The following is a 25467-nucleotide window of genomic DNA, read 5'->3' on the forward strand; positions in this document are numbered from 1 at the left end:
TATGGAAAAGATGTTTTATTACATTCAGTAAATACAACCTAAATGCAATACTTACAAGCAAGTTCTCAAGGAAAGTATCTTATAGAAAATTGAGCACAGTATGTACGCATATAATTTGATCATATGTTATATGACAGCATGCATGTCCCTTAAGTGTTCTTTATATATACACAATACACATCAATATAATTACAAATTTCTCAAAAATGTATTTTACATGTACAACTGGTCATTTTTACATCATTAATATTACAAAATTAGCTTTTAATGCATTTGTGCTTCTCCACCTGCATCCAACAGTCAAATAAAATGGTCAAATGAGATTGAGAGAAGTGTGCGGACAACAGTCAAAATCAGGCACATGATTTAGGAATTTTGACACCCTGCTCTTCTTTGGATTGGGCACAAAAACTGACCTCATGAAAAATGAAATTGCCTTGAGTTACAAAATTCTTAATAAGACAATATCATTGGATTTCCGTTGGAATTCATTTGAATTACCGATAAATTTTAGGATTTCATCCAGTATAATACGTAGTATAAAGAAGATCTGGACATTGAACGGCCAAAGCATTTGGAAGTTTGGAGAATTATAAAAGGCTATTCTGCATTTTATATTCATACTGAAATTTTGTCTGAAAGCCCAATATTCCATAATATTTTCCGAGTATAACGGATGTAGTACAATCAGTCATTGTTATTCAAATTACCATTGAAGGCTTCTCTTTTGAAGTGACATTCCCATAAGTGCTTCAATTTTACAACATATGCTTGTTTTAAACACTTTCTAAGATTTCATATGACTCTGCAAATCTGTTTGAGTATGTTGTGCTTAAAGCACACATAGCAAACATACCTTACTGAAGCTGATCTCAAAGAAAAGTTTCCTCATAGTTTTCACGAGGATCACCAAGTTCAGAGTCCCTGGCTAATAATCTGACGACATCCGAAAGGTCGCTGGCTGCCCTGGTCACGCTGTCGTAGGAAGGTGGCGACGACAGAGAGCCTTCTGTTGTCTCTAAAAAGTCGCCGCCTACAGCGCCGTAGTGATGAATCATGGTTGCTATGAGCCCTTCCGTCTCTGGAGCATTTTCCACATCGACTACCGATTTGTAGTTGATTTGTCTGTAAAGGTAAGAGGCCTGCTTCATCTGCCGGTGCACCAGATGCCTCCTGTAACACCTCTGAATGATGATAGCCGACATCTCCTCCAGCTTGTGGCGCAGTGTGGAAGTGATGGGCTCGTGAGAAATATTGGAAGGGTTGGTCATCATGAACTTCTCCTCCATTTGCTGTTTGAGGGCATCCATCTCCCCCGACTCGCCCAGGACTCGTTTTGTGAAGGCAAACAAGATATCCAAGCAGTGGATTCGATCGCCGCTGACCATAGGGAGGTCCATGGAGATCAGTTTTATCTTGTTGGGCTTGGCGATGCGCAGCGGCTCCGACAGAGTGTCGGCAAAAATCGACAGCATGGAGAACTCGATGAACTGCGTGGCTTCCGAATCAAACTTCTCCCAAACCTCGTAAAACATTTCAAAGTCATCTTCGCTCAGTGGATCAGTGCTTTCCTCTGTGGCCACGCTGAAGTTCTCCAGAATGATGGCAATGTACATATTGACCACAATGAGGAAAGAGATGATGATGTAGCTTACAAAGAAAGCTATGCCCATTGAGGGGCTACCGCAGTTACCTCGAGTATTTGTTCCAGTGTTGACATAATGAACATTGCACTCTTCCGGAGAGCTGGACATGATTGGACTAAGGAGATTGTCCCAGCCGGCCGAGGTGCTGATCTGGAAAAGGCAGATCATGCTATTGCCAAAAGTCTCAAAGTTGAACATGTCGTCAATTCCATCTTGCTTCTTCACGTAGGCAAAGTTTGCCATGCCGAAGATGGCGTAGATGAACATGACCAGGAAAAGCAGGAGACCGATGTTAAACAGCGCTGGCATGGACATCATTAAGGCAAAAAGTAAAGTCCTGATTCCTTTGGCTGCACGTATAAGTCGAAGCACGCGTCCGATCCTTGCCAGGCGGATGACTCGAAACAGGGTCGGTGACACAAAATACTTTTCTATGATGTCAGCGAGAACAATCCCTGTAATGAGAGGTAGAAAGACACAACAGTTTTTGTCTCTGAGAACTTAAATACTAATTCATACTTAATTAACTAGTTCATTGTGTTCTTGCAGTGTACATTTTCCAACGTACCCACAATGGAGAGTATAACCACCACAAAATCAAAGATGTTCCAAGCGACTGTAAAAAAATAACAACGAAGGGCAAAGATCTTGATCAGGCATTCTGCCGTAAAGATCACAATGAAGACCAAATTAATCTTGTTGAGAACGGACTCCATGCGGTCCGACTGCTCGTCCGTCTCCACCATCATGGTGAGCATGTTGACGATGATCAGCATCATGATCATGATGTCAAAGGCTTGCTTCGAAACCAGATCGAAGAAGAAGGCTTGCAGGATGTTCTGAGGTGCACAAAGACAAGTACAAGTCAATCAATGTAAGCCTTATCAAAGACTTAACAGGCCCTATTTTTATGCCCAGAGTGCAGTCCAACTGTCAATTAATTAGGCAATAAGTGCAGAAACACTCAAGACAAATTTGAAACATCATGGTGTTACTTTACCGCAGGTCTTGGTATTGGCTTTTGTGGCTTTTTACTTCCTAACTTCTTCATAGCGTTGTAATATTTCTTCTGTTCCTCAGTCATAAAAATATCCTGTCCACCTAAGTATAATCAGAGATACCTGACATTATTTTAGACATTCAGAATAGCGAAAGACAGTAGACATGTGTTAGACAACTTCTTTCCAAAAGGTTGACTTTTTTTTCTTCCTGGCAACGACATGCGGGTTTTGTGGTAAGTGATGAAAAATGCAATATGACAGTAATACTCATCTTTCTTTTCTGCTGATTAAAATTGTCAATGATGACGCCAATGAAGAGGTTGAGTGTGAAGAAGGAACCAAATATGATAAAGACCACAAAGTAAAGGTACATGTAGAGGTTGATTTCTCTGATGGGTTGCTCCTCCACCTGAAAACCAAAATTTCTTCAAGTCAGATGCTCACGCTTGACGTCGAGTCGGTTGAAGTCAAGTGACACACTTACTCCTCTTGAATCAACAGCTGCGTGCATTATTTCCATCCAACCTTTAAATGTTGCCTGTAATAGCACAATACAATGATTATTTAATTTATTATTTTAAATTTAGCTTTTCTATACACACACCACCTCAAGTCAGTAGACACAAGAAACCTACCACTTGGAGAAGGGAAAGGTAGCCCAGTCCCACGTTGTCAAAGTTGACCTTCACTTTGGTCCAGTAGTACTGAGTGTCATTCATGGCCAGGCAGTCGGACTTATTGTTGACGACTGTGAAACTGTGGATGAAGCCAGTTCTGTTCACGCACTTTCCAAACTTGCCCGCAAAAAGGTTGACTCCCATGATGCTGAAGATGAGCCAAAAGATGAGGCACACGAGCAGCACGTTCATGATGGAGGGGATGGCTCCAATAAGAGCGTTCACGACCACCTGGTGAGCACAACAAAGAAGACAATGACGGCTTTCACTTCTACTCATTACAGTCATCCAAAATGCTGTCAACACGGTGGGGCCTTATTTAATGTGTTAGTAGCATACAAATCAAGGCAGAGATTGCATATACCGCCTATTAAGACAGGGTCTCAAACATATGGCCCGGGGGGCAATTGGGGGCCCGCAGGATGTTATTGTATGGCCCGCTTCTTGACATCAAAATTTGAGTTCTCACCCGCATGCCCTCAAATCTGGATAGAGCTCTGAGAGGCCTCAAAGCGCGGAGAGTCCTCAGGGATTTGATTGCAGCAAAGTCGGAATAACCCAGTGAGTTTGCCACCAGGCTTATCAGGGACACCTACAATAGGAAGTGAAATATATTGTACTGGCATTCTTAGAAGGTGCAAATGTGCTGAACAAAAAAGTAGCCAAACCCTTGCATGTGAAGATACGGAGAAAAATAAATATTTCAGTTCGGAATAAAATGACAAGAAGAAGAATTTAGACTTTCTGTGATTTTGGGACATTCCACAGTTAGGAAAAGACACAATATAAAATTTGTTAGGTTTAGATTTGTTTTGGTTGTTGCAACATCTTTGAGACTTCCACTCTATTCTACATCCAAAAGAGACAAAACAAAATGACATTCCGCTGTTGAATGACCCTTGGGGTGCTTGCTATTCATGAAAATGGAAGGATGCCAATGAGACTGAAGATGACAAAACACAGACAAGTATGCATACATGTACAGAACGTGTCCATGCACACATACTCAAGTATATATGCATATAATACATATATGGATATATATCAAATAGAGTGAGTTTTATAAAGAATAATAAACAAATCAGCCAAATTTGTTACCAATTTGAGCCAATGAGTTCTTTAAAACAATTTACCACTCAGGTCCCCGGTGGTGTGAATTTCTTTATAAAAGTCTATTTACGGATGTGTTTGTCCAACATATCTAAAGAAGATACTCAAGGTTAATCGTCGAAACAGAACAAAGGTGCTATTTGTCTTATTCTCAGTGTCGGTCATGAAATAAATCAATACAAAAGCAAATATAGAAATCATCAAAGAAATACTTTTATCAAGCAAAAAAGTTGCCAATGTAGCAACAAATCAAACATGCTGAACAAACAGAACAGCAGTTAAAAATGTATCAAAATTGTACAATACGAATCGCCACCATTAAGAATGCTTACCGCCGGGATGTATAGGCTGAGCAGAATTGATCTTCTATAGATAAAGCTTACAGTATGTGGCACTAAAATTGTTTTGATACAAAAGCCAAAGTCCTGAAGTGTTATCAAATGACGAATTGAAGAAGGATTATTATATATATATATTTTTTATATCATGGCTTTTGGTATCATAACAAATTGCAAAGTGAAAGAAAAAACATGCTTATGATGCAGATGCGAGTTTCATTCCTGGATCTCATACTCACCTGGACCTGCTAACTACAACTTACCCTAACAATAGAGCGGTCTGTAGCAATCTGTGTAACAGCAGGTAAAATCAGAGTCAGGCCGCGGGCCGCATGCCTCGGGCACTTTGATTGATGTCAAAAGATTTACTAGTTTATTTTTCAAGCCAAAAGATTCAAATGGCTGAATCTTTTTGGGAGAAATTTTGGGCTTAATCCTGAGGCGAGAGCAAAACATCCAGAACAGAAGCATTCTGGTAAATCAATTTAGGTGGTAAAAATACCCTGCAAAGTAGTAATAGTTAAAAATTTGACAATTAGCACTGTGTAAAACATTCAAATCATAATATCAATTTCAGATGCTGCTGGCTTTAATTTTAATTTGATTTGATAAACACAGCATTCTTTGTTCACTTACATCCACAATGAGAAAGTCAAGCCAGCACCAGTAATTGGTGAAATATTTCTTGAAGCCATAAGCGATCCATTTAAGGAACATCTCCAGCACAAAGATGTAGGAGAAGACCTTGTCGGAATACTCCAACATCACTTTGATGACTTTCCTCTTCTCAATGTAGATATCCTCAAATGCCTGCAGTCAAGAGACGCAAATATTACTTATTATGTTAAGGGTGTCGAACATGAACTATTATGCAAAATAGCTTCTGCAAAAAAATATTATAGTATCAAATTCCATTTAACATGATGCTAATGTATATTTTGACTCCGTCATCCTGGGAACTATATTATGTTTTGTGTTAGCATGTAGGCAACATATAAATAATTTTACATCTTTATTTACAGCTAAGCTCTGAAAATATGCTTCATCATCATTTTGACGTCAAATTCAGATAAGTATAGTACAACTTGTATCCTGTTGGCAGGAAAACAAAGGTGTCAAGATACTGTACCAGAGCTCCACTACTGAGCAGGATCATAAAAATGATGAAGGTCTCAAACCAGCTGTGTTCCACAATCTGGTAGCAGGTCTTTCTCAGTCTCCACCAGGCCTGGCCTAGACCTTGGCTGATATCGATATTGCAGCACTGGCAGTGCTTGACGCACACTGAGTGAAAAGGTGAAAGCAAGAAGAACACAGACTTTGGAACTTGTCATCACGCAAAGAATAAAATAAAGCTAAGAAAAAATGTGAAACAGTGTAAGTACAGTACTGTAGAACTCATCAGACATTAAATTCTACACCAACTTTCTGGGAAGCATTCCTCTGGCTCCATGCACTCCTCAGCCAGCTCGGATAAATTGTCCAGCTCCTCGCCAGGCTTCCTTAAATCCACCGTGCTGCCTTCCGAAAGACTTATCTTCTCCTGCCAGGTAGGAAGTCTCAAAGTCAAAGTCTCAAAGTTTCATTATCATTCTTAAAATAGTTTGATATCTTTGCAATCAAATGTAATCCAATTCGAGAACTGAATCCAAATTTGGCATTTACAGAGATTAAAAAGTAATTCAGTTTTGATTTGCAAAGTCAATGTTTAAAGGACATTTTATTATTCGTCAATTGCCTGTTTCAAGATTTATAGCTATCTGGAGTGCATGTCAAATTTAACTAGAATAAAAATTATTCAATATTTTGTCATCTACTTATGTCCCCAAAATCAATGGAATCATACGTATGTCTCCCTTTAGTACACGTTGCCAAATATTTCAAGAAAACTTGTTGCAGTACTGTTTGATGTCATAATTAAATAAGCTTCATTTTACAGTTAAGTAATGTACAATATGCAATCATTCCCTAGGAGAGCAGTTGAAGGATTTTCCATCCACTGTCAGGCTGAATAGCAAGTTCACCTACTACGTGCATGACCTTTCAATCTCCTTTATACTTTAATACTCTTTTGATAAGATTTGACTTTGTTGTAAAAGCAAAACATATTAAACATAATTTGTGAGGCAGAGGTCAGTCTCTATCCTATAAAAAGGTTTGACTTGATCATCCGTACGATCTCAGCAGATTATCAGAGGAATACGTGGGACGATTAAATCAAGTGGATATGTACAATTGCACATACTCTTTGTCTTTATTTTCTCCCTCGAGAGTCTAGACTGTAGACTGAAACGAGGGCTTTATTTTGAATAAACACTTTAGTGTTATATTTGTGAAGGCCTTTGACTATACAAACAAACTTGACTAATTTTTTTTTTTATGGTCCACTCAGTATGTGTTGAAATCGATTCAAGAAAAGATAACCCCAATTTTTTCTTTGTACCAATATATTCTGTGTAGCCCAACTAGTGGAAGCACAGTGTTGTGATTAATATTTTGTTTGTGGAATATGAATTAAACATCCAAATCCACCTGTTTTTATCATCTCAAGGGGCAGCCATTTTGCCACTTGCTGTCGACTGAAAATGACATCACAGTTGCCAGGTCATAACCAATCACGGCTCAGCTTCAGAACACTGGTTTTATTTTTCCTTATTACATTATTATAAATGTGCACTTTGCAGCAAACAGGGAAACCGGAAACAACACATCTGGATTTTCTGTACAGGACAATGGTCTCCATCATAATTCATTTTGTCTGCTTTACAGATTAACAGATTATGGTTCAGGAGAGCATCCACATGCGCAAGACCATCCCTGCCCTCTCTCTAGCTGTTAACCTGATCCTGTATTTTATTTCTAAATGATACTGAGAACTGCGGTAGAGCATCATAAAAGTAGCATTGTGAGCATGAAGTGATTCAAATGAATGTTTGCTTAGCTGTTTAAAAAAACATAACTATGCTTAGTTTTGATGATGACAGACTTTTCCTCCATCATGTTAAAAAAGGTAACTAAGTTATGATTAAATCAAATACGAGAGTTAACTTGGAGCTCTTGTATTAGATCCAGTGATGGGCTGTCGGGGCTAGCAAAGCCTTCTCTGTTGGCCTATAACAAGCAATGACCTACATTAACAAAATAAAGCCCGATATTTCTTCCATGACATTGCATTAATTTATCCCCAACAATCCATTCAGTTCATTTTGTTGCATTTCTCAGCTGCATTGTATACAATGTATACGTATGTTAGAATTGTCTTATTTGGTCCAATTAGATCTCAGGCTTGATGGGCTGCCATATAAATCAAAATTTCCCAGGGCCTTCAGAATCAGTTATGCTGGCCAATGTAAAGAAACTGCATTAGCAATGGGACTGTTTCTCTAATCAATCACTGGACCTCGATGATGTAGGCATTTTTCTGTCCGCCGATTGGTTGGTGAGAGCAAACAACATTTTTACAGTCAACTAGCAAAACACATCAGAGCTGTGAGGCAGGCATGCAAAATATTTCTAGAAATGTATAAAATCACACCATTAATGTTCATTTCTAATCTGGTGATATGGTTTGGCTCAATGTCCTTTAGTTATCTTTGTTGGTGTTTGTCAGTTTTTATTGGGTATAAAACGGGAGAAACAAATTGCTCCAAACTTACTTTCTGGTCCTCGTCCTCCGATGACTCCGATATGTCCTCGTCCTCCATAAATTCAACATCAGATTCTCCAGGTGCGATGGGAACGATAACAGTCAGGTTTGGGTTAGTCATGTAGCTGTCCTCTTCCGGTACGATGTACTTCTCTCCATAGCGTCCATAAATTCCACCATTGCATTCCAGGTGGATGGAAACCAGTTTAACGGCCTTACAGGTCTCATTGGATTTTTTCCGTCTGCATTTGAAAGTGTGGTTGAAGAGGTGGACAATGCTTGTGGTGAGCCAAGAGAGACCAGAGTGGATGCGAGCAATGGCAATCTGGATGTTATTCAAATCTCCATCCTCATCTGGAGCTGAGAGGTTGTCAGAGCTGAAAGAGCTGAGCAGCAAGGCCAGGAAGAGATTTAGTACCTGTTGACACACAAGCGGTAGGTAATAAGTTAAACTCAAGCTTATCATATTCAGTGATCATTTGGGCTTTATGGATGAGGCAGCTGTCGTTTATTCAAATCTTAACTTGAATCTTAACATCCATCCATCTGTATTTCAGCTGTGTGCTTTCAGCTATTCTAAAATCAAGTTTCCTAACATCCAACTTCCAAGTAATCTGTCTACAAGCTTAGAGAGCATCAGCCTGGAACACACTGCACCGCACTGTATGTGTGCTTTTGTGATGTGCACAGTTGGTGTGTAAGGATCATCTTGAGCCAGTCAGAGATGGGGAGCATGAGCAGTTGATTAGTGATGAATGAGCTTTGACTTGATTGTCCTTTAAGCATCCTGGATTATCTCTCGGATAAACAGCTTTCCCACCATTTGTGTGCAGAAGACGTTTTTGTTCACGATACAAGCCACACTGTAGTCATATGGTCTTGGCCCAAACAAGGTATTAAAGTCACGACTATAGGTGTACACAACTAGTCAACCGGGATACTAAGTGCAGCTCCCATAACAGGATTGGTATTGAGAAAATGCCGTGTACTCACCACCAAGTTGCCAATGACCATGACCAGCATGAAGACCAGGATGCAGAGAGGTTGCCCAGCTACTTCCATACAATCCCACATGGTCTCAATCCACTCACCACACAGCACCCTGAACACAATCAGGAAGGAGTGAAAGAAGTCCTTCATGTGCCAGCGAGGAAGCTGACAGTCAGGAGAGATCTTGCACACACAGTCCTGGTAGTTCTTGCCAAAGAGCTGCATGCCCACTACAGCAAAGATGAAGACGATGATGGCCAAAACCAGTGTCAGGTTTCCCAGAGCGCCGACTGAGTTGCCAATGATTTTTATTAGAGTATTGAGGGTGGGCCAAGACTTTGCCAGTTTGAAGACACGTAACTGAGAACAAGGAGGAGAAAGCGTGACATCAGACCAAGCAAGTACAAATCGAAGCACAAACAACAAGCAGAAATATTGTGGTACCAGTCTGAAGGAGCGAAGAACAGAGAGGCCCTCGACATTGGAGAGCCCTAGCTCCATCAGACTAAGGCAAACAATAACGCCGTCAAAAATGTTCCATCCTTGTTGGAAGTAATAATATGGGTCCATGGCGATCAGCTTCAGGACCATCTCGGCAGTGAAGATCCCCGTGAACACCTGACGGCACATTCAAGAATGACATTGCGTCATTACCATCAAGCAACAAAAAATGACATTACTTTTTTTTCATAAACTGAAGTGATAATGCCCAGCGCAGGTTGTTTGTGGGGTGAGAGGAAATTAAGAGCTGGTTGTTTGACGTAAATGACACAAACAATACATGACTACAACGATCATCATCACTCTCGAGACCCTTATTTGTTAGACTTGTCTCAAAAACCTCACTTGAATAAAAATCCTCACCAAATTTCCCACTGATAGCATGGTATTGAATTCCTCAGTCATCGGGTAATGTTCCAGGGCCATGAAGAGGGTGTTCAACACAATACATATGGTGATCCCAAGGTCAAGGAAAGGATCCATCACCATCAACTTGACCAACTCCTTCAATTTCAGCCACCAGTCGCAGCAGTCCCATATCAGGTACTTTCTGGCAAAGGTGTACCAACAGGGGTGGCACTTTTGTCTGGACTCCTCCAGCTCTGCAAAGAAGAACCAAAGGCAACTGTGACTACCTGTGACTAACTGCTAAGTTGGTTCTAGAAAGAATGACGTGAGGGTCTCTCACAACTAACCATCCATGGCATCACTAAAAAAACTGACAGAGCTTAGTCCTCTTTTTCTCTGCATGGGAGGATGCTCGGTCACTGTTGGGGACGGCTGAAGAAGAGGCCTTTGGACAGTTTCCCCTTCATTGGTGGTCTTCTGTGGGTGGGTCAAAAGCGTCAAAAGCTAACGTTTTGAAATAGTGCCGCTTAGACACTCACCGTGTCCTCCTTGATCCTCTCCATGCTGTAAGCGGGGAGGGAATTCAGGGCGTGTGGCCCCGCTGCGATGACGCCATTGTGATCTAAAGAAACGTTGAGCCGTCCGTTTACTGTGAGACTTGGGGTGAAGACTTGGGAGCAGTGGCTCCTCACACTGCCAGCCCTTCTCTTCCAGTGCGTGACAGTGGAACTGGTGCGGCTTCTGAAAGCATCCCCATGGATGCTGTACTCATCATCCGCAAAGTCAGCCTCGGAGTTGTTGCGCACCCTCAAGGAACTGAAGATGCTATTCTGGCTTCCTCTTCGAGTGCTGAGTGGGTGAGAGGAGAGTGTGGCCAGAAGCGGGTGGGCTGGCAGGGGAGACAAAGGAGGCTGGACACAGAAACATTAGGATGGACATAATCAATGACTCATTGTCTGGAATTGTGTCCAGCAATTCCCTAGTATCTGTGTGCGGTACCTTTAGCTCATCTTCCAGGTCAAGGTTGTCTTCAGCTTCCACTGCAGTTTCTTCTGATAGTGCCCTGTGAGATCGCCTCCGTTTAGTGCTGCATCGTCTCATACTTCCTATCTTTGTAAAGAAGGGAGACAACTCCGGGGACAAGATGGAATCGCTCTCCTGGGCTTGCCTTTTTGCTGCCAGCTTCACAGAAAAAGTCAAATGGTGAGCACGTGCAAATCTGTGAGCGCTGTTTGCACGGGACTTACTCTTTGCTCCCGACGGAGATGCTCCATGGCCATTTGAAACTCCCTCTCCTTCTGCCAAGCCTCAGCAATGGTCGCCTGATTCTGCTCCTCATAGGCCATGGCGACAACAGCCAGGATTAAATTGACCAGGTAAAAAGAGCCCAGGAAGATAACCAGGACAAAGAACACCATGTAGGTCTTTCCAGCTGAGCGCAGAGTCTGGAAGATGGAAACATATAAATATCTTAGATTATTAATGAGTTTATTACTTCATATTTGATGAAGAATATTCACAGGCACACTCAAGACTTGATTACGCAGTTAATATAGCAACTTTTATTTGGCTGAGCAATTTATGATTACAGAATAAATCAGAATTGCAAAATGAGATTGAACCTGGTGAAATAGTTTCTCCCAGTAGTCTTGGGTCATGAGACGGAAAAGTGCCAAAAAAGCCCATCCAAAAGTGTCAAAGCTGGTGTAGCCATAGTTTGGATTTCTTCCAACCTTGAGGCAATCAAACCCTTCTGGACACTTCCTGTAATGGAAGTGTACATAGACATTATTAAAGCGGAGTCGGGATCAACAAAGGCAGTGCACAATTAAATCAAAAGCATCTGGCATAGATCGACATGGGATAGCGTGTGTGCCCGCCCGCCGGCCGCTGTCATGGACATTTTGAGTTTCAAAATTTAGCCTCGTGACCTTTGACTCGGCAGCAGAGAGTAGCAGAGTCAATGCCACTGCTATCATCATGCACCATCATTTCAACTGAGAAGGGCACTTGAAATTCATCCCACTCCGCTGCAATCAAATGCACCAGCGCAAAAGAGATTATATGACAAGCCAGATGGATATCAAACATACATTTGCCTCCATTGCCTCCATTTCTGATATTCATTGTCAGCAAATATTTAGGTCTGGCAGTGAGGAGTGAGCGGGGCTGTCAGAATAATTTCATAATGACTGGGAAACAGCTGGGCAAAGAGTACTGCTAGGAGAACAGCTGGACATCTCACCAACAGGCCAGGGATGATCACTAATATGCAGCGGTGAGGACACAAGAGGCTTCATCACCACCACCATCAAAACATAAATAAATAAATATATATACACTGCTCAAAAAAATTAAAGGAACAATTTTTTATCAGGGTATGGCATGAATTCAATTAGACTTTTCTGATAAGGTTTTGGTCAGGTACGTGGCAGAAGGGGTTGTTAATCAGTTTCAGCTGCATTGGTGTTGATGGAATTAACAACAGGTGCACTAGAGGGGCAACAACGAGATGGTCCCCAAAACAGGACTGGTTTTGCAGGTGGAGGCCATTTCAAATTCCTCCCTCTTGATCTTTTTTAACTGTTTTTCCACAAGTGTTGACTTTAGCTAGAGTCATTATCACGACTGGGAGCATGAGGCGATTTCTTAACCCTCCTGAAGTTGCGCAGATTGTCCAACTCCTCCAGGATGGCACATCCATGTGTGCTGTTGCAAGAAGATTTGATGTGTCTCTCAGTACAATCTCCAGAGCATGGAGGAGATTCCAGGAGACAGGCAGTTACTCTAGGAGAGCTGGATAGGGCCGTAGACGGTCCTCATTCCATCAGCAGGACCCGATATCTGTTGCTTTGTGCAGGAGGAACAGGTTGAGCACTGCCCGAGCCCTACAGAATGACCTCCAGCAGGCTACTGGTGTGAATGTCTCTGCCCAAACAGTCAGAAACAGACTTCACGAGGGTGGCCTCATGGCACGACGTCCTGTAGTGTGCCCTGTGCTCATTGCTCAGCACCGTGGAGCTCGATTGGCATTTGCCATAGAACAGCAGAATTGGCAAGTCCGCCATTGGCGCCCTGTGCTTTTCACAGATGAGAGCAGGTTTACCCTGAGCACTTGTGATAGACGTGAAAGGGTCTGGAGAAGCCAAGGAGAGTGCTATGCTGCCTGCAACATCATTCAGCATGACCAGTTCGGTGGTGGGTCAGTGATGGTCTGGGGAGGCATTTCCATGGAGGGACGAACAGACCTCTACAGGCTAGAGAACGGCAGTCTGACTGCCATTAGGTATTGGGATGAAATCCTTGCACCCATGGTCAGACCCTACGCTGGTGCAGTCGGTCCTGGGTTCCTCCTGATCCATGACAATGCCCGGCCTCATGTGGCAAGAGTATGCAGACTGTATCTGGAGGATGAAGGAATTGACACAATTGAATGGCCCTCACGATCACCTGATCTAAACCCGATAGAACACCTCTGGGACATAATGTTCCGGTCCATCAGACGCCGCCAGGTTGCTCCTCAGACTTTACAGGAGCTCACTGATGCCCTAAGACAGATCTGGGAGGACATCCCACAAGACACCATCCGTCGTCTCATTAGGAGCATGCCACGACGTTGTCAAGCATGCATACAAGCTCGTGGGGGCCACACAAGATATTGAAAATAATTTTGAGTTGCAGAAATTGAATTTAGGCAAAATGGACGAGCCTGCCACATCATTTTTTCACTTTGATTTTTGGGGTGTCTATATACTGAGCCCTCTGTAGGCTGAAAACTTATTTCCATCAAAAGATGTGGCATCCTTTTGTTCCTGAGACATTAAACTGTCCATATCAGTATAGATATCCAACTTTTTTTTTTTTCACCATTGAAATCTGATGTGTTTTCAAAGTGGTCCTTTAATTTTTTTGAGCAGTGTATACACGCGTATACACGTATACACGCGTATACACACATACCCCCCCCCCCCCCCACACACACACACACACTCAATTGAATGCATATTTGGGCCTTGTGGTGTCTGTGCAGGCCTTGGCTGCATGTGTTTGTGTCATCATACCCTATCCAAAGCTTTAATTTGGAAATCTACTCAGGGATTACTTGTTGGAATACACTCAAAAGATTAAGCATCCTCTATGTTTTACGTCCTCCATCCTGACCTGCTTAATATCTTGTCTCCACAGCCAGCCTTAGGATGTTCCATCAAAATAATACAACTGATGATCATTTTGGTCATTAACTAACGACAGTATGTTAGCTAAGGAGAAAAGAAATCTGGGAAAACTATTTAGATTTGCTTACGCTATATCGTTTTTGTGAAAGACTGTAGCTACAGTACTCAATCTTGTTTTGCCACACAGTCTCAAAGTTACACAGACAAAATGGAATTCCGTTAAAGGATTAAAACGGCGGCACGTGTGTCAGTGAACTCGCATCAGCACGATCAACAAGACTAGTAACTTGTAGGTAAACTGTAGAGCAGCTGGATTGCTCTGATCTTACTGACCTAAAATGATGTGGTTTCCCCTTTAATGCCCTTAAGCGTATCTGCTTTTTCCTCTGAAATGAACACAAGTCACTGAGTCAGATTTTGCTTCTTAGGAGATTAAGTGCCTGTGCTTTTTTGGAGGCTAGGTGAGTGTGTGTGAGGGTGGGGGGTGGGGGGGGATTAAAAACAACAACATTCAAGCCTGACTGATCCCCGCAGGAATAACGCGCCATGCTTTAAATAATCATTTATCGTAATATCGTCTTTATTTGCTCTCAATTGAGTTTCAACGTCTCTAGAGTCTAATATCAAACAGTCAGACAGATAAGACCATTTTTGTCCTTCTGTACATTTCTCAACATCCCTGTCAGTTATCAAAGAGTGAGCGAACATTCCGATCCTCAAATTCAGTTTGTTCTCTACACATATTTGAGAAACTTCAAGTGTGCCCAAGTGTGCCTCGATCTTATTTAGCATTTAAAGCCCAGTGCGGTTCACATTTCAGTCAAACCATTTGTATTATTCGTTTTAAATCAAGTCAGGGAAATACAGTACACATGTTCAAACCATCCAGGAGAAAATGCGCCCTAACTCTTGCCTCTTTGCTTTTTCTCCAATCATTAAAAAAAACACCTTCAGTCACAGAAGGCAAGCGGCAATTGAGATTGCCACAGATGGGTATTTAGTTCACGATCTAACCCCTGAACTGGCCCTGGCATGGCTCGAGTCATCCTGTTGTGCTTGTTTCAAAAGCATTTGCAGATTTATAGGATTACTCCGTATGTAGGCTGAGTAGCAATATTTGGATGGTGTCACACATTTCCTGTGACAGCCACAGCAACAGTCCTTGACTGCAAGTAAGATCTTTCTTATCATATACAACGGCCCATACATTCATCAAATCTATTTAGTGTGTGCCTGCTGATGCACTTATAAGAAATCAAACCGCAGCGCATGCCTTGAGGACATGTCTTTGATCAACCCTAACAGTATTGATCAATTCAGTGATCCGGTTCAACCTCATCACTGTGTGGAGCTTTTGAGATGATGAAATCTCCAAAGAAGCTGGCAACTTCATGCCTCTCGGTGCAGGGTGCCAATGGCACTCGGGTGATAATCCACACTGCATGTCGGTCGTCTTGTGCACAGCCTCTCTCACGCTAACCCCCCCCCCCCCCCCCCCCCCCCTCTTTCTGATGCGATCGCTCTTCTTTACATTATGTCATGGACTTAAAATACAGAGCAACAACATCTCGCCTTTGTATCTCTGTTCCGGTTCTGTAAAGACTTATTTGCATGGAGCCCGGGGGCCCGTAAACATGACGCGCATGTGATCAAAAGCCACTAGATGGAGTTTTACCATTATATAACGGCAAGCAGATAATTGCAACTTACCCTGCGTCATTGCCGTAGCCACATATTAGCGCATCCTTTGCTTCTTCAATTTTGTAAAAGTTATCTAAAGGAAATGGGAACAAGAATAGCGTTAGCATGAATGTTACATTACAATAAATGGATAAATAACTACTGTATGGATTTGGACTGACCTTCACTGGTGAGAAAATCCTCCACTGAGTTCCAGGTTCTGTTGTTGCAGACGAAAGACATATTTGTACTAAAGGAGGAGTTGACACAGTGTGCGATGCTGCGAACGCACTTCTGTCGCAAAAGCCCCATGAAAAGCTGCAGGCCAATAAGGGCAAACACGCTGAGGCAAAATACGGTCAAGATCATCACATCTGCTAGCTTCTTCACAGACTGGATCAGAGCTCCTACAATAGTCTTCAGACCTGCACGGGATTGGACATATATGGCGAGTTGGCCAAACATCTGAGACATGTGAGACAGATTGGAGATGAGATGAGTATTACCTGGTATAACCGAGATGGTTTTCAGGGCTCGTAGCACTCGGAAGGTTCTTAGTGCCGAAACGTTTCCCAGGTCTATAAATTCTGTCACATATCTGGCATTAGATGAAAAGAGCATAGAGAGAGGTTATGTTCAGTTATTGATTCAAATAATTCAATCCCATAGCGTCATTTAAGAACTGAGTCCACGATAATGTCATTGGGACACTGTATATACAAATATATATACAATTTATAGTCTAAAATATATAAACAAAGATCTGCTATGTGGCCTGTGCCATAAAAAAATCCAAATATGGTCACTGATAAAAATTATATTGTTACTTACGACATAACAATGACGCTGAAGTCCAACCAGTTCCATGGGTCCCTCAAAAAGGTGAAAGGAACGATACAGAATCCTCGAGCAAATATCTTTATTGCTGACTCGAACGTGTAAATGGCAGTGAAAGTGTATCTGTAAAATCAATGAACCGGAATAAAAAGAGACGGCAATTTTATTCATGAATGCCATGCAGCACAGAAATAGACTGAAACAGCAACGTTACACTTTACTGCACACTTTACTGAAACAAACTGATGAAAATACAGAAATAATAATTTTGTGCAGCAACTAAAATTGTGGAGGAATGACAAAATGTGGGAACATCCAATAAGTTTTGAATTGATTTCTGTGCTGGAATTTCATTTGTTGAAAAATTATTATATAGTTCAACAGTTTTATTTAATAGCAATTTACTAGTATGGAATTTTGATTCACGGCAAATAAATAAAAACCTCAAGGTCACTGTCATGTCCTGACTCTGGCGTATTCTTTAAATTAAATTAAATTAAATTAAATTAAATTAAATTAAATTAAATTAAATTAAATTAAATTAAATTAATATTATGATTGGTCTACAAACTGGATTCGGTTGAAGTTGGGAAATTGTGTAAAATGTAAATAAAAACAAAATACAACGATTTGAAAATCCTTCTCAACCCATATTCAATTGAATACAAAGACAACATATTTAATGTTCAAACTGATAAACTTAATTGTTTTTTGCCAAATAATAATTAACGTAGAATTTCATGGCTGCAGCACGTCCAGTAGAAGTTGGGAAAGGTGGCAAAAAATACTGAGTAAGCTGAGAAAAGCTCATCAAACACCTATTTGGAACATCCCACATGTGATCAGGCTAATTGGGAACAGGTGGGTACCATGATTGGGTATAAAAGGAGCCTCCCCATTCACAAGCAAGGATGGGGTGAGGTTCACCACTTTGTCCACAACTGTGTGAGACAATAGTTGAACAGTTTAAGAACAACATTTCTCAAAGCAAAATTGCAAGGAATTTAGGGATTTCAACATGTACGGTCCATAATATCATCAAAAGGTTCAGAGAATCTGGTGAAATCACTGCACGTAAACGCCACGACCGGAAACCAAGACTGAATGACCGTGACCTTCGATCCCTCAGATGGCACTGCCTTAAAAACCGATATGAGTGTGTAAAGGATATCACCAAATGGGCTCAGGAAAACTTCAGAAAACCACTGTCAGTAAATACAGTTTGTCACTACATCAGTAAGTGCAGGTTAAAACTCTACCATGCAAAGCAAAAGCCGTTTATGAACAACATCCAGAAACGCTGCCGGGTTCTCTGGGCCCGAGCTCATGTAAAATGGACTGATGCACAATGGAAAAGTGTTTTGTGGCCTGATGAGTCCACTTTTTAAATCGTTTTTGGAAACACTGTCCTCCAGACCAAAGAGGAAGCGGACCATCCAGACTGTTATCAACGCAAAGTTCAAAAGCCAGCATCTGTGATGGTATGGGGGTGCATTAATTCTCATGGCATGGGTGACTTACATTTCTGTGTAGGCAACATAAATGCCATATAATACATACAGATTTTGGAGCAACATATGCTGCCATCCAACCGACGTCTTTTTCATGGACGCCGCTGCTTATTTCAGCAAGATAATGCCAAGCCACATTCTGCACGTGTTACAACAGCGTGGCTTCGAAGTAAAAGAGTCCAGGTTCTCCCCTGGCCCGCTTGCAGTCCAGACCTGTCTCCCATTGAAAATGTGTGGCACATTATGAAGCGTGAAATACGACAGGGAAGACCCCGGACTGTTGAACAACTATTGAACGACTGAAGCGGTTCATCAAACAAAAATGGGAAAGAATTCCTCATGAGAAGCTAAGAGAATTAGTCTCCTCTCTTCCAAAACGTTTATTGAGTGTTATTAAAAGGAAAGGTGATGTAATGAAGTGGTAAACATGCCCTTTCCCAACATCTACTGCACGTGTTGCAGCCATGAAATTTTAAGTTGATTATTATTTGAAAAATAAAAGAAAGTTTATTAGTTTGAGCATTAAATATCAAAGTTAAAGTCAAAGTCTGCTTTATTGTCAATTTCTTCACGTCAAGACATACAAAGGGATCGAAATTGCGTTTCCCACTATCCCACGGTGACACGACATATTAAATATTATATATATATATTATATTATATATATATATACAATATATATGTTGTCTTTGTAGTGTATTCAATTGAATATAGGTTGAAAAGGATTTTCAAATCATTGTATTTTGTTTTTATGTACATTTTACACAATTTCCCAACTTCAACCAAATCCGGTTTGTATGTCTCTCCAGTTTTTTAAGCTGGCTGCTGATGGGAGTTATGTTTAGTATGTCCTAAACAGATGAGAGCTGGCTGCATTGTTTCACCAAGCTCACTGACAAACAGCGGCAATTTTTTCACAAAGCCAAGGGAATGGAATGTGAGATTATCTTGAGCAGGCAAAGCTGCATGCAAAACATGCTCAAGCACACCTGCTACATCAGGCGGAGCCCCGAAAGAAATTGACCAATTTCATTCCAGAGCGCAAATTGCATGTGGCATGCATCATACTGTACATACACGATTCTTCAGTTACGCCTGGGCACAGCTGTACATTAGAACATACAAAATCTGAGTTTGACATTGTTTTTGTAGCGTAAGGTAAGGAAACGACGTGTAATAATGTGAGGGACTTACTCTAGGTGCTTGGTCCATGGCGCTGGGTCAGACATAGCCATGAAAAAACAGTTGGTCAGAATGGTGAACATTATGAACAGGCTGAACAATGTGGACAACAAGTTGAGGAAAGTCGGCTGTGAAATATGCAAACAAATTCAGTAATGCACAAGCAACAATGTTCTAATCCTATGGGATGCATCTACCATTAAGGCAAAGCAACAAACCATAGTGTGAGCCGTTGGCATTAATACAATAAATACAGCTTAGTGAACTACATTTAGAGTTTGAAAATAAGGGATTGATATCATTTTCCCTTGAGGATGAATGATCAACAGGCTGAGCACTTACAATGTTCAAGTCATACTTATATATAATATGCATATTTTGAAGACAAATGTTTTAGAATCTGATTTTGGAATATAGTGCATAAAGGGACAGATTCCTTGACACAAAGTTCCTTTTTCTGCCTGATAAATAATAGGCAGCTGTCATGATGCAAAAATCTTGCTCTTTTTTTTCCCCGTATCAGAGATTAAAAAAGGGATCTCAGAGGGGATTTGGTTTGTGATGCCAGAGGACTATTACAAAGCTCTATCAAAAATGTAACTTGGGGGGGGTGGAACAATCACCAACATTCACAGAACAGTTAGAATGATTAGGAATTGGCTTATTCACAGTAATAAACAGAACATTCAGTCTAATCACATTCTATATTGCATTTTTTTCGCATAGTGTTATTTATATCAATTTACTATTCTATGTACGTCATTCTTAAAGTAGCCACTGTGTTGTGTAATTTTAGATACTATAATAGTTTTGAAATAAAATATTTTCCCACCACACAAAAAGGATATGAATGGACTAAAACTTTGATGGCGATCGATCTGATGAAGTGGAATGGGCTCAATATGTAAAGAGCAGATGTGGCGCTGAATCTGAAGATTGCCATCCCTTTGTTGAGTACGATAAAAGTCTGGGGGGGGAAAAGACACAAATTATTATTATTATCATTATTATTATGTTTGTGATCTGTATGCCGTTAAAAAACAAGTTGAGTTCAATCTACCATCTAAAACATCTATCCTAAGCAACAAGAAAGCATCATAACAAAAACAGAAAACTAAACAGCAACACCAATGGATAGTATAAGGGCAGCAACTCCAAAGCAAACAAAGCCTGAAGCCTTTCCACAACAGATGTGGCATTTATTTAAATATTTTGTCATCTGTGGATAATCCATTAGCAGCCCGTTAATGGCTTAGATCTGCCAACAAAAGCAAGTCGAAATCCAAAATCCTTTTAGAATGAGATGCAGGCACTTTTTGATGAAACATCTGTAAAATGCTTCCCAGAGAAAGTTCATGACTTGTTACTTGTTATTATTACTATGATTAATTCTACATTCATTATCTGCATTTGGTTACAACAGCATTTGAAAAAATCTAAAAATGACAGTGGAACCTAGTGTTGAACACAATGATACCGTACATTCCCGGAAGTTGATAGACCTTATTTGTAAAACTGATTTTACTCTGGGAAAACATGAAATGGGGAAAAAAAAAGGTTCCGTTTTTTGTCATTCCATGGCTTTTTAAATATACTACGGTTCATATCGGGGGCCGAGTGGCAATTGGGAAATACAGAACAACTCTCAAACAGCCAGTCTAGTTCGGGTTGATCTAGTCATGTTTCTTTCTTGTTGGTTTTAATAATTCCTCTACAATCTTCTCACTTACGTACGCCAATGCCCCTGAACTTTAAGAAGTTTACTTTTTTTGTTCTTCCAGAAGCCAACTCAAAATCTTTAGACAGTGTGGATATTGATGCAACATAAATGATCAATTAGCAAAGTTTTTGGACGTCAACGGACATCATTAGACTCTCTTTAGATTTGACTACAAAAATGAAAAGCTCTAAATTGGCTGCTGTACTCACCCTCTTGTTCTTGAAATAAAAGGGGTCAATGTCTTCCAGTGGCACCCCAACAAGTTCTGAAGGGATGTCCCCGTAGATGCGCGGCAGCTGCTTGCCTGCCTCCAGGTCGACCCTGGGTTTGGATGAGTCCACGTTCTTGTGGGCCTCTTTGCAAACCTTGGCATTCTTGGCCTGCTCCTCTGCAATCCGCTGCTCCAAGGCAGCCAAGGAATCACGAGTAAACAGCCGCAAGCCATCAGGACCCGTTGGTAACAGCATGGCTGCCATCTTTTCATCCTGATTCTTCTGTACTAGAATTTACTTACAGCTAAAGATGGAAAGGGGGCAGTCAAATGAGAAGAGAGTACAAGAGCTGAGATAATATTCGAAAGATGACATGTCAAAAACAAACTCTCAAAAAAATTGTGTTTTTGACACAAATAATGCTTTGGGTATATTATATTGCTAAAGTCTACCTATAGTTTTGTCCCTGTATGTTTTTTTGTACTGATCTTGAAACTTTGTTATAAATATTTGATCAGCAGTGGAATCCAGCTGTCATCAGTATTCACCCGAATTTATCAAACTGGATTTAGCATCAAGAGTAGGATGAGATTAAACTCTTGATAAAATCTCATACAAAGTATTTGATGGGTTTTCAGGAAAGCTGGCATGGATATCTGTGCTCATACAATGTAATACAATATCATTATTTCTGCAACAGCAACTCTGTCGCAAAACGTAATCTGTAAATGGAAGATATTCTGCTTTGGATCACAATACTGTAGATTTGTTTGCTATTTATTAGCAGCATTTTTTGAAGGCTGGAGGGGCTCAGCGGTCAAATGTGACAGGTCAATGGCAAATTCAGTATTGGAAATGCAGTGGAAGATGAAAATGTTTGCGACAGTGGGAAACGAGAGAATTGAGCAAAACAAAAACAACAGAACAATGGCATGAAATGGCCCAAATGGAGTGCAACTAAAAGGACAGCTCCAGGATGGGAAAGGGAAGTGCAGGCCATGGAGTGCTTAGAGGGAGGACACAAGAACAAGCAGCCACCACCACTTCCTACTTCTAAAATAAATAGCAACACTTTTCCATCACTCTCTGTCCTGAAATGCATTGATCCCTTCATACATCAGCCAGACGCTAGTTATCTGCTTTCTCTTGATCTGCTTATTTTGGCCCAGGTTGATCTCAGATCAGCGTCTCTCACGTTGAATCCAGTGCTTTCACATTTCCTATCCTGATAAATAGGTCAAGTTCCACTTGTAGCATCACATAGACGATTAGCGGGTTCAAACTTTGTCATGTGTAAATTCTTGCATGTGACTGTCTCTTCTATGGAATGTCATTTGTTATATACATTCTGAAACTGCACCATAGGATATTACATTAAAAAGCAAAGGAAGGATATTTGTCAAGGCGAACTGATTCAAATTGCATGCCAGCTTATTTGTGGGTGATAAAGTATTAAACATCACGGGGCGAAACATGAACGAAATTAAATTCCCATATCGGACAGCTGTGTTATGCTCATCATCATTCCAAATAATCATGATAATTGGATTCAAAGTCGAGCCAAACCCTTGACGCTTGCACAAAGATACATTCCTGTTAAGTAGCATTCTGCAGTTTTGTTAGAAAACCCCCCAAAAACAAATGATGTTACTGTTGTGTTTTATATTCATTGATTTTCAAAAGTATTTGCTTCTATCAAATTATCTCCTGTTTAATAAAGATACAACATCATAATATTTTACAGTGGAATAATTGCAAAGGACTTAAAAGTCGTGAGATGATACAGAGCAGCTTGCAAGACATATTTATCATCTTGTTTGATTTATCCGAAAATCCGTACTTTGCTATTTATGTAGTAGTGGCTTCTTTCTATTTCCTAGTTTACAGATCACAAAAGTATTTCTTATTTTCTTACTTTTGTTCCCTTAAAAAATTCCTTTGGTCGAACGATCCAACCTCATCATGTTCTTACTTTTTGTACAGGAAATAATAGTTACTAGAAAATAATGTTTTATAAGTGCTCAAGGGGCTTGTGATATATACTCTGTTTACAGAGTTGGACTACTTATTCAGATGATTGTATGTAAGCGTGTGTGTCAGTCATGCTTGTACACATTTTACTTTTTTGTTTTGTTACTGTGATTTTAAACTAGGAAGCACTTGCTGTACTGCAATACATTTAAAAAGCACATTCAGATCAAAATATCATTGTGGATAACTCTTGAGCAGAACCTGCATTCAAATTGATGATCCCGCTCAAATGTACACATCCTTCTGAGTAATATTGATGATGAACTGCCCTCTGACTATACCAACCGATGACCTACTTCCTCATCAAAAACCTTTCAATGTAATTGCAGTATGTGCTTACAGAAAGTAAAGACCTGCATAATCATCAAGAGTCACAAGAACAGAGAGACAAATAGTTGAAAGACCAACATGAGTTCATTATGAACAAAGCAAGCTCAAGACCAGTCTTGATAGATCAGATTTGTATCAGTTATCTCTGAGGCAATATGTAAGAACATGGCCCATGCCATGAAACATGGTGCACAATATTCACAATAGGCTGCATTATCACACGCTCCTGAACAACAATTTACTCATCAAATTAAAACCAAATTTGAAAATATAAATTAATTGATTAATTAAGAAATTTACCACGATTAGGAATCAGGTTATAAATGCATATCGCTAATAGCCTACGTACATGTTAATATCTAACCTTGAAAAAAAAATTTTTTTTACTGTGTATTCCCTGAAAGAAAGTAATAGTGTTTATTATTATTATTATTATTATTATTATTATGACTATTATTGTAAATGACATTTTACACAGTCAAAATGAAAGTAGACAAAGGGAACGAAGCAGCATTTTACTTACCAATGAAACTCTGAGATTTAAAACATCATTTACAGAGTCAAATTGTGACGTTTTCAGAAGATGCATCAGCCAAACCCTCCGTGAAAAATCCATCATTTCTTTTTTTTAACGGCTTATTCCGCTTCATGCCGACCAAAACTCCAGAAAACAGGACAGAGGAGTGCGTGTGCAATCCACGGTTTGGCGGTCAAAAGTAACTTCTACACTGCCAACGTACTAATCACCTTATGATGGACATATTGAAGCCGGCCTCGTGCGTAATGCCCATGTTTTCAATTCCCCTTCCAGTCTACTGCTACTTCCATAGAAGTCATCACAGAAGTTTGTCTTTCCACACGGCGTGGTGAAGATGCGCCGCTGTATGATGCATTTGAGCGTGGGAAGAAGGGAGGAGGGATGCTGATGGACACAGAGGATTATTGCATCTATAGGCAGGGTCGCCGTGAAGTCATAGGCTGCGATTCAAGGTCCATCATAATAACTGACAGCGGAAGGGGCCTAGAATACACAAATTTCACTTTCCAGCATTCACTTGGGAGCCTCATTTCCCCGGCACCCTTGTTGCCCTGTTGTGTCAGACTCAGATCCACACTCAGACAGCCAAATACGTTGAGGGTGACTGAGCAAAACCGATCAACAAGCGTCAATAGGGCTTGCGCCATGATTATTTTCAGAGCTGCCCTAGGGCGTCCTCTAGTGGACAATGCAGGCATCTATCAGGGGTGTCCAAACCTTTTTTCAATGAGGGCCACATGCATAAACTTATAGGAGTGGGTGGGCCATTTCCTAGAAATTAGGTATAGTATAGGTATAGTATACATTATTATTATTATTTATCCATTTTCTATAGTTAGCTCTTAAGTTTATGCGTTAACACTGTCTGATATTTGAACCTACTACCTCGTCATAAACATAATTTATTCTGTAACATCTTGACTATGTACTCCTACTATTGCACTGTTGCCCCCTTCTGCCGTATGTTCTTTTCTCCCTTATCTACGGTATTAGA

At 40.6% G+C, this 25467-nt stretch overlaps 1 protein-coding gene across 1 annotated transcript; it reads right to left on the reverse strand.

Annotated features, from left to right (window-relative positions):
• LOC119137181 (sodium channel protein type 4 subunit alpha-like) lies at positions 1–24808 on the reverse strand. Its single transcript, XM_037276282.1, has 27 exons — positions 24459–24808; positions 21572–21878; positions 20491–20609; positions 19655–19744; positions 16944–17072; positions 16619–16710; positions 16295–16537; positions 16143–16206; positions 11880–12021; positions 11505–11702; positions 11257–11439; positions 10797–11168; positions 10605–10734; positions 10273–10511; positions 9853–10026; positions 9412–9768; positions 8429–8836; positions 6198–6315; positions 5902–6056; positions 5409–5582; positions 3794–3916; positions 3283–3555; positions 3132–3185; positions 2919–3056; positions 2647–2751; positions 2215–2485; positions 1–2101 (listed from the first exon to the last, which is right to left on the reverse strand). Exons 2-27 carry the CDS (start codon positions 21836–21838, stop codon positions 873–875), a joined length of 5847 nt encoding a protein of 1948 aa, XP_037132177.1. The 5' UTR covers positions 21839–21878; positions 24459–24808; the 3' UTR covers positions 1–872.
• Between the last annotated feature and the right edge of the window lie 659 nt (positions 24809–25467).

This window comes from Syngnathus acus, chromosome 17 (genome assembly GCF_901709675.1).
Source record: "Syngnathus acus chromosome 17, fSynAcu1.2, whole genome shotgun sequence".
Classification (NCBI taxonomy): Eukaryota; Metazoa; Chordata; class Actinopteri; order Syngnathiformes; family Syngnathidae; genus Syngnathus; species Syngnathus acus.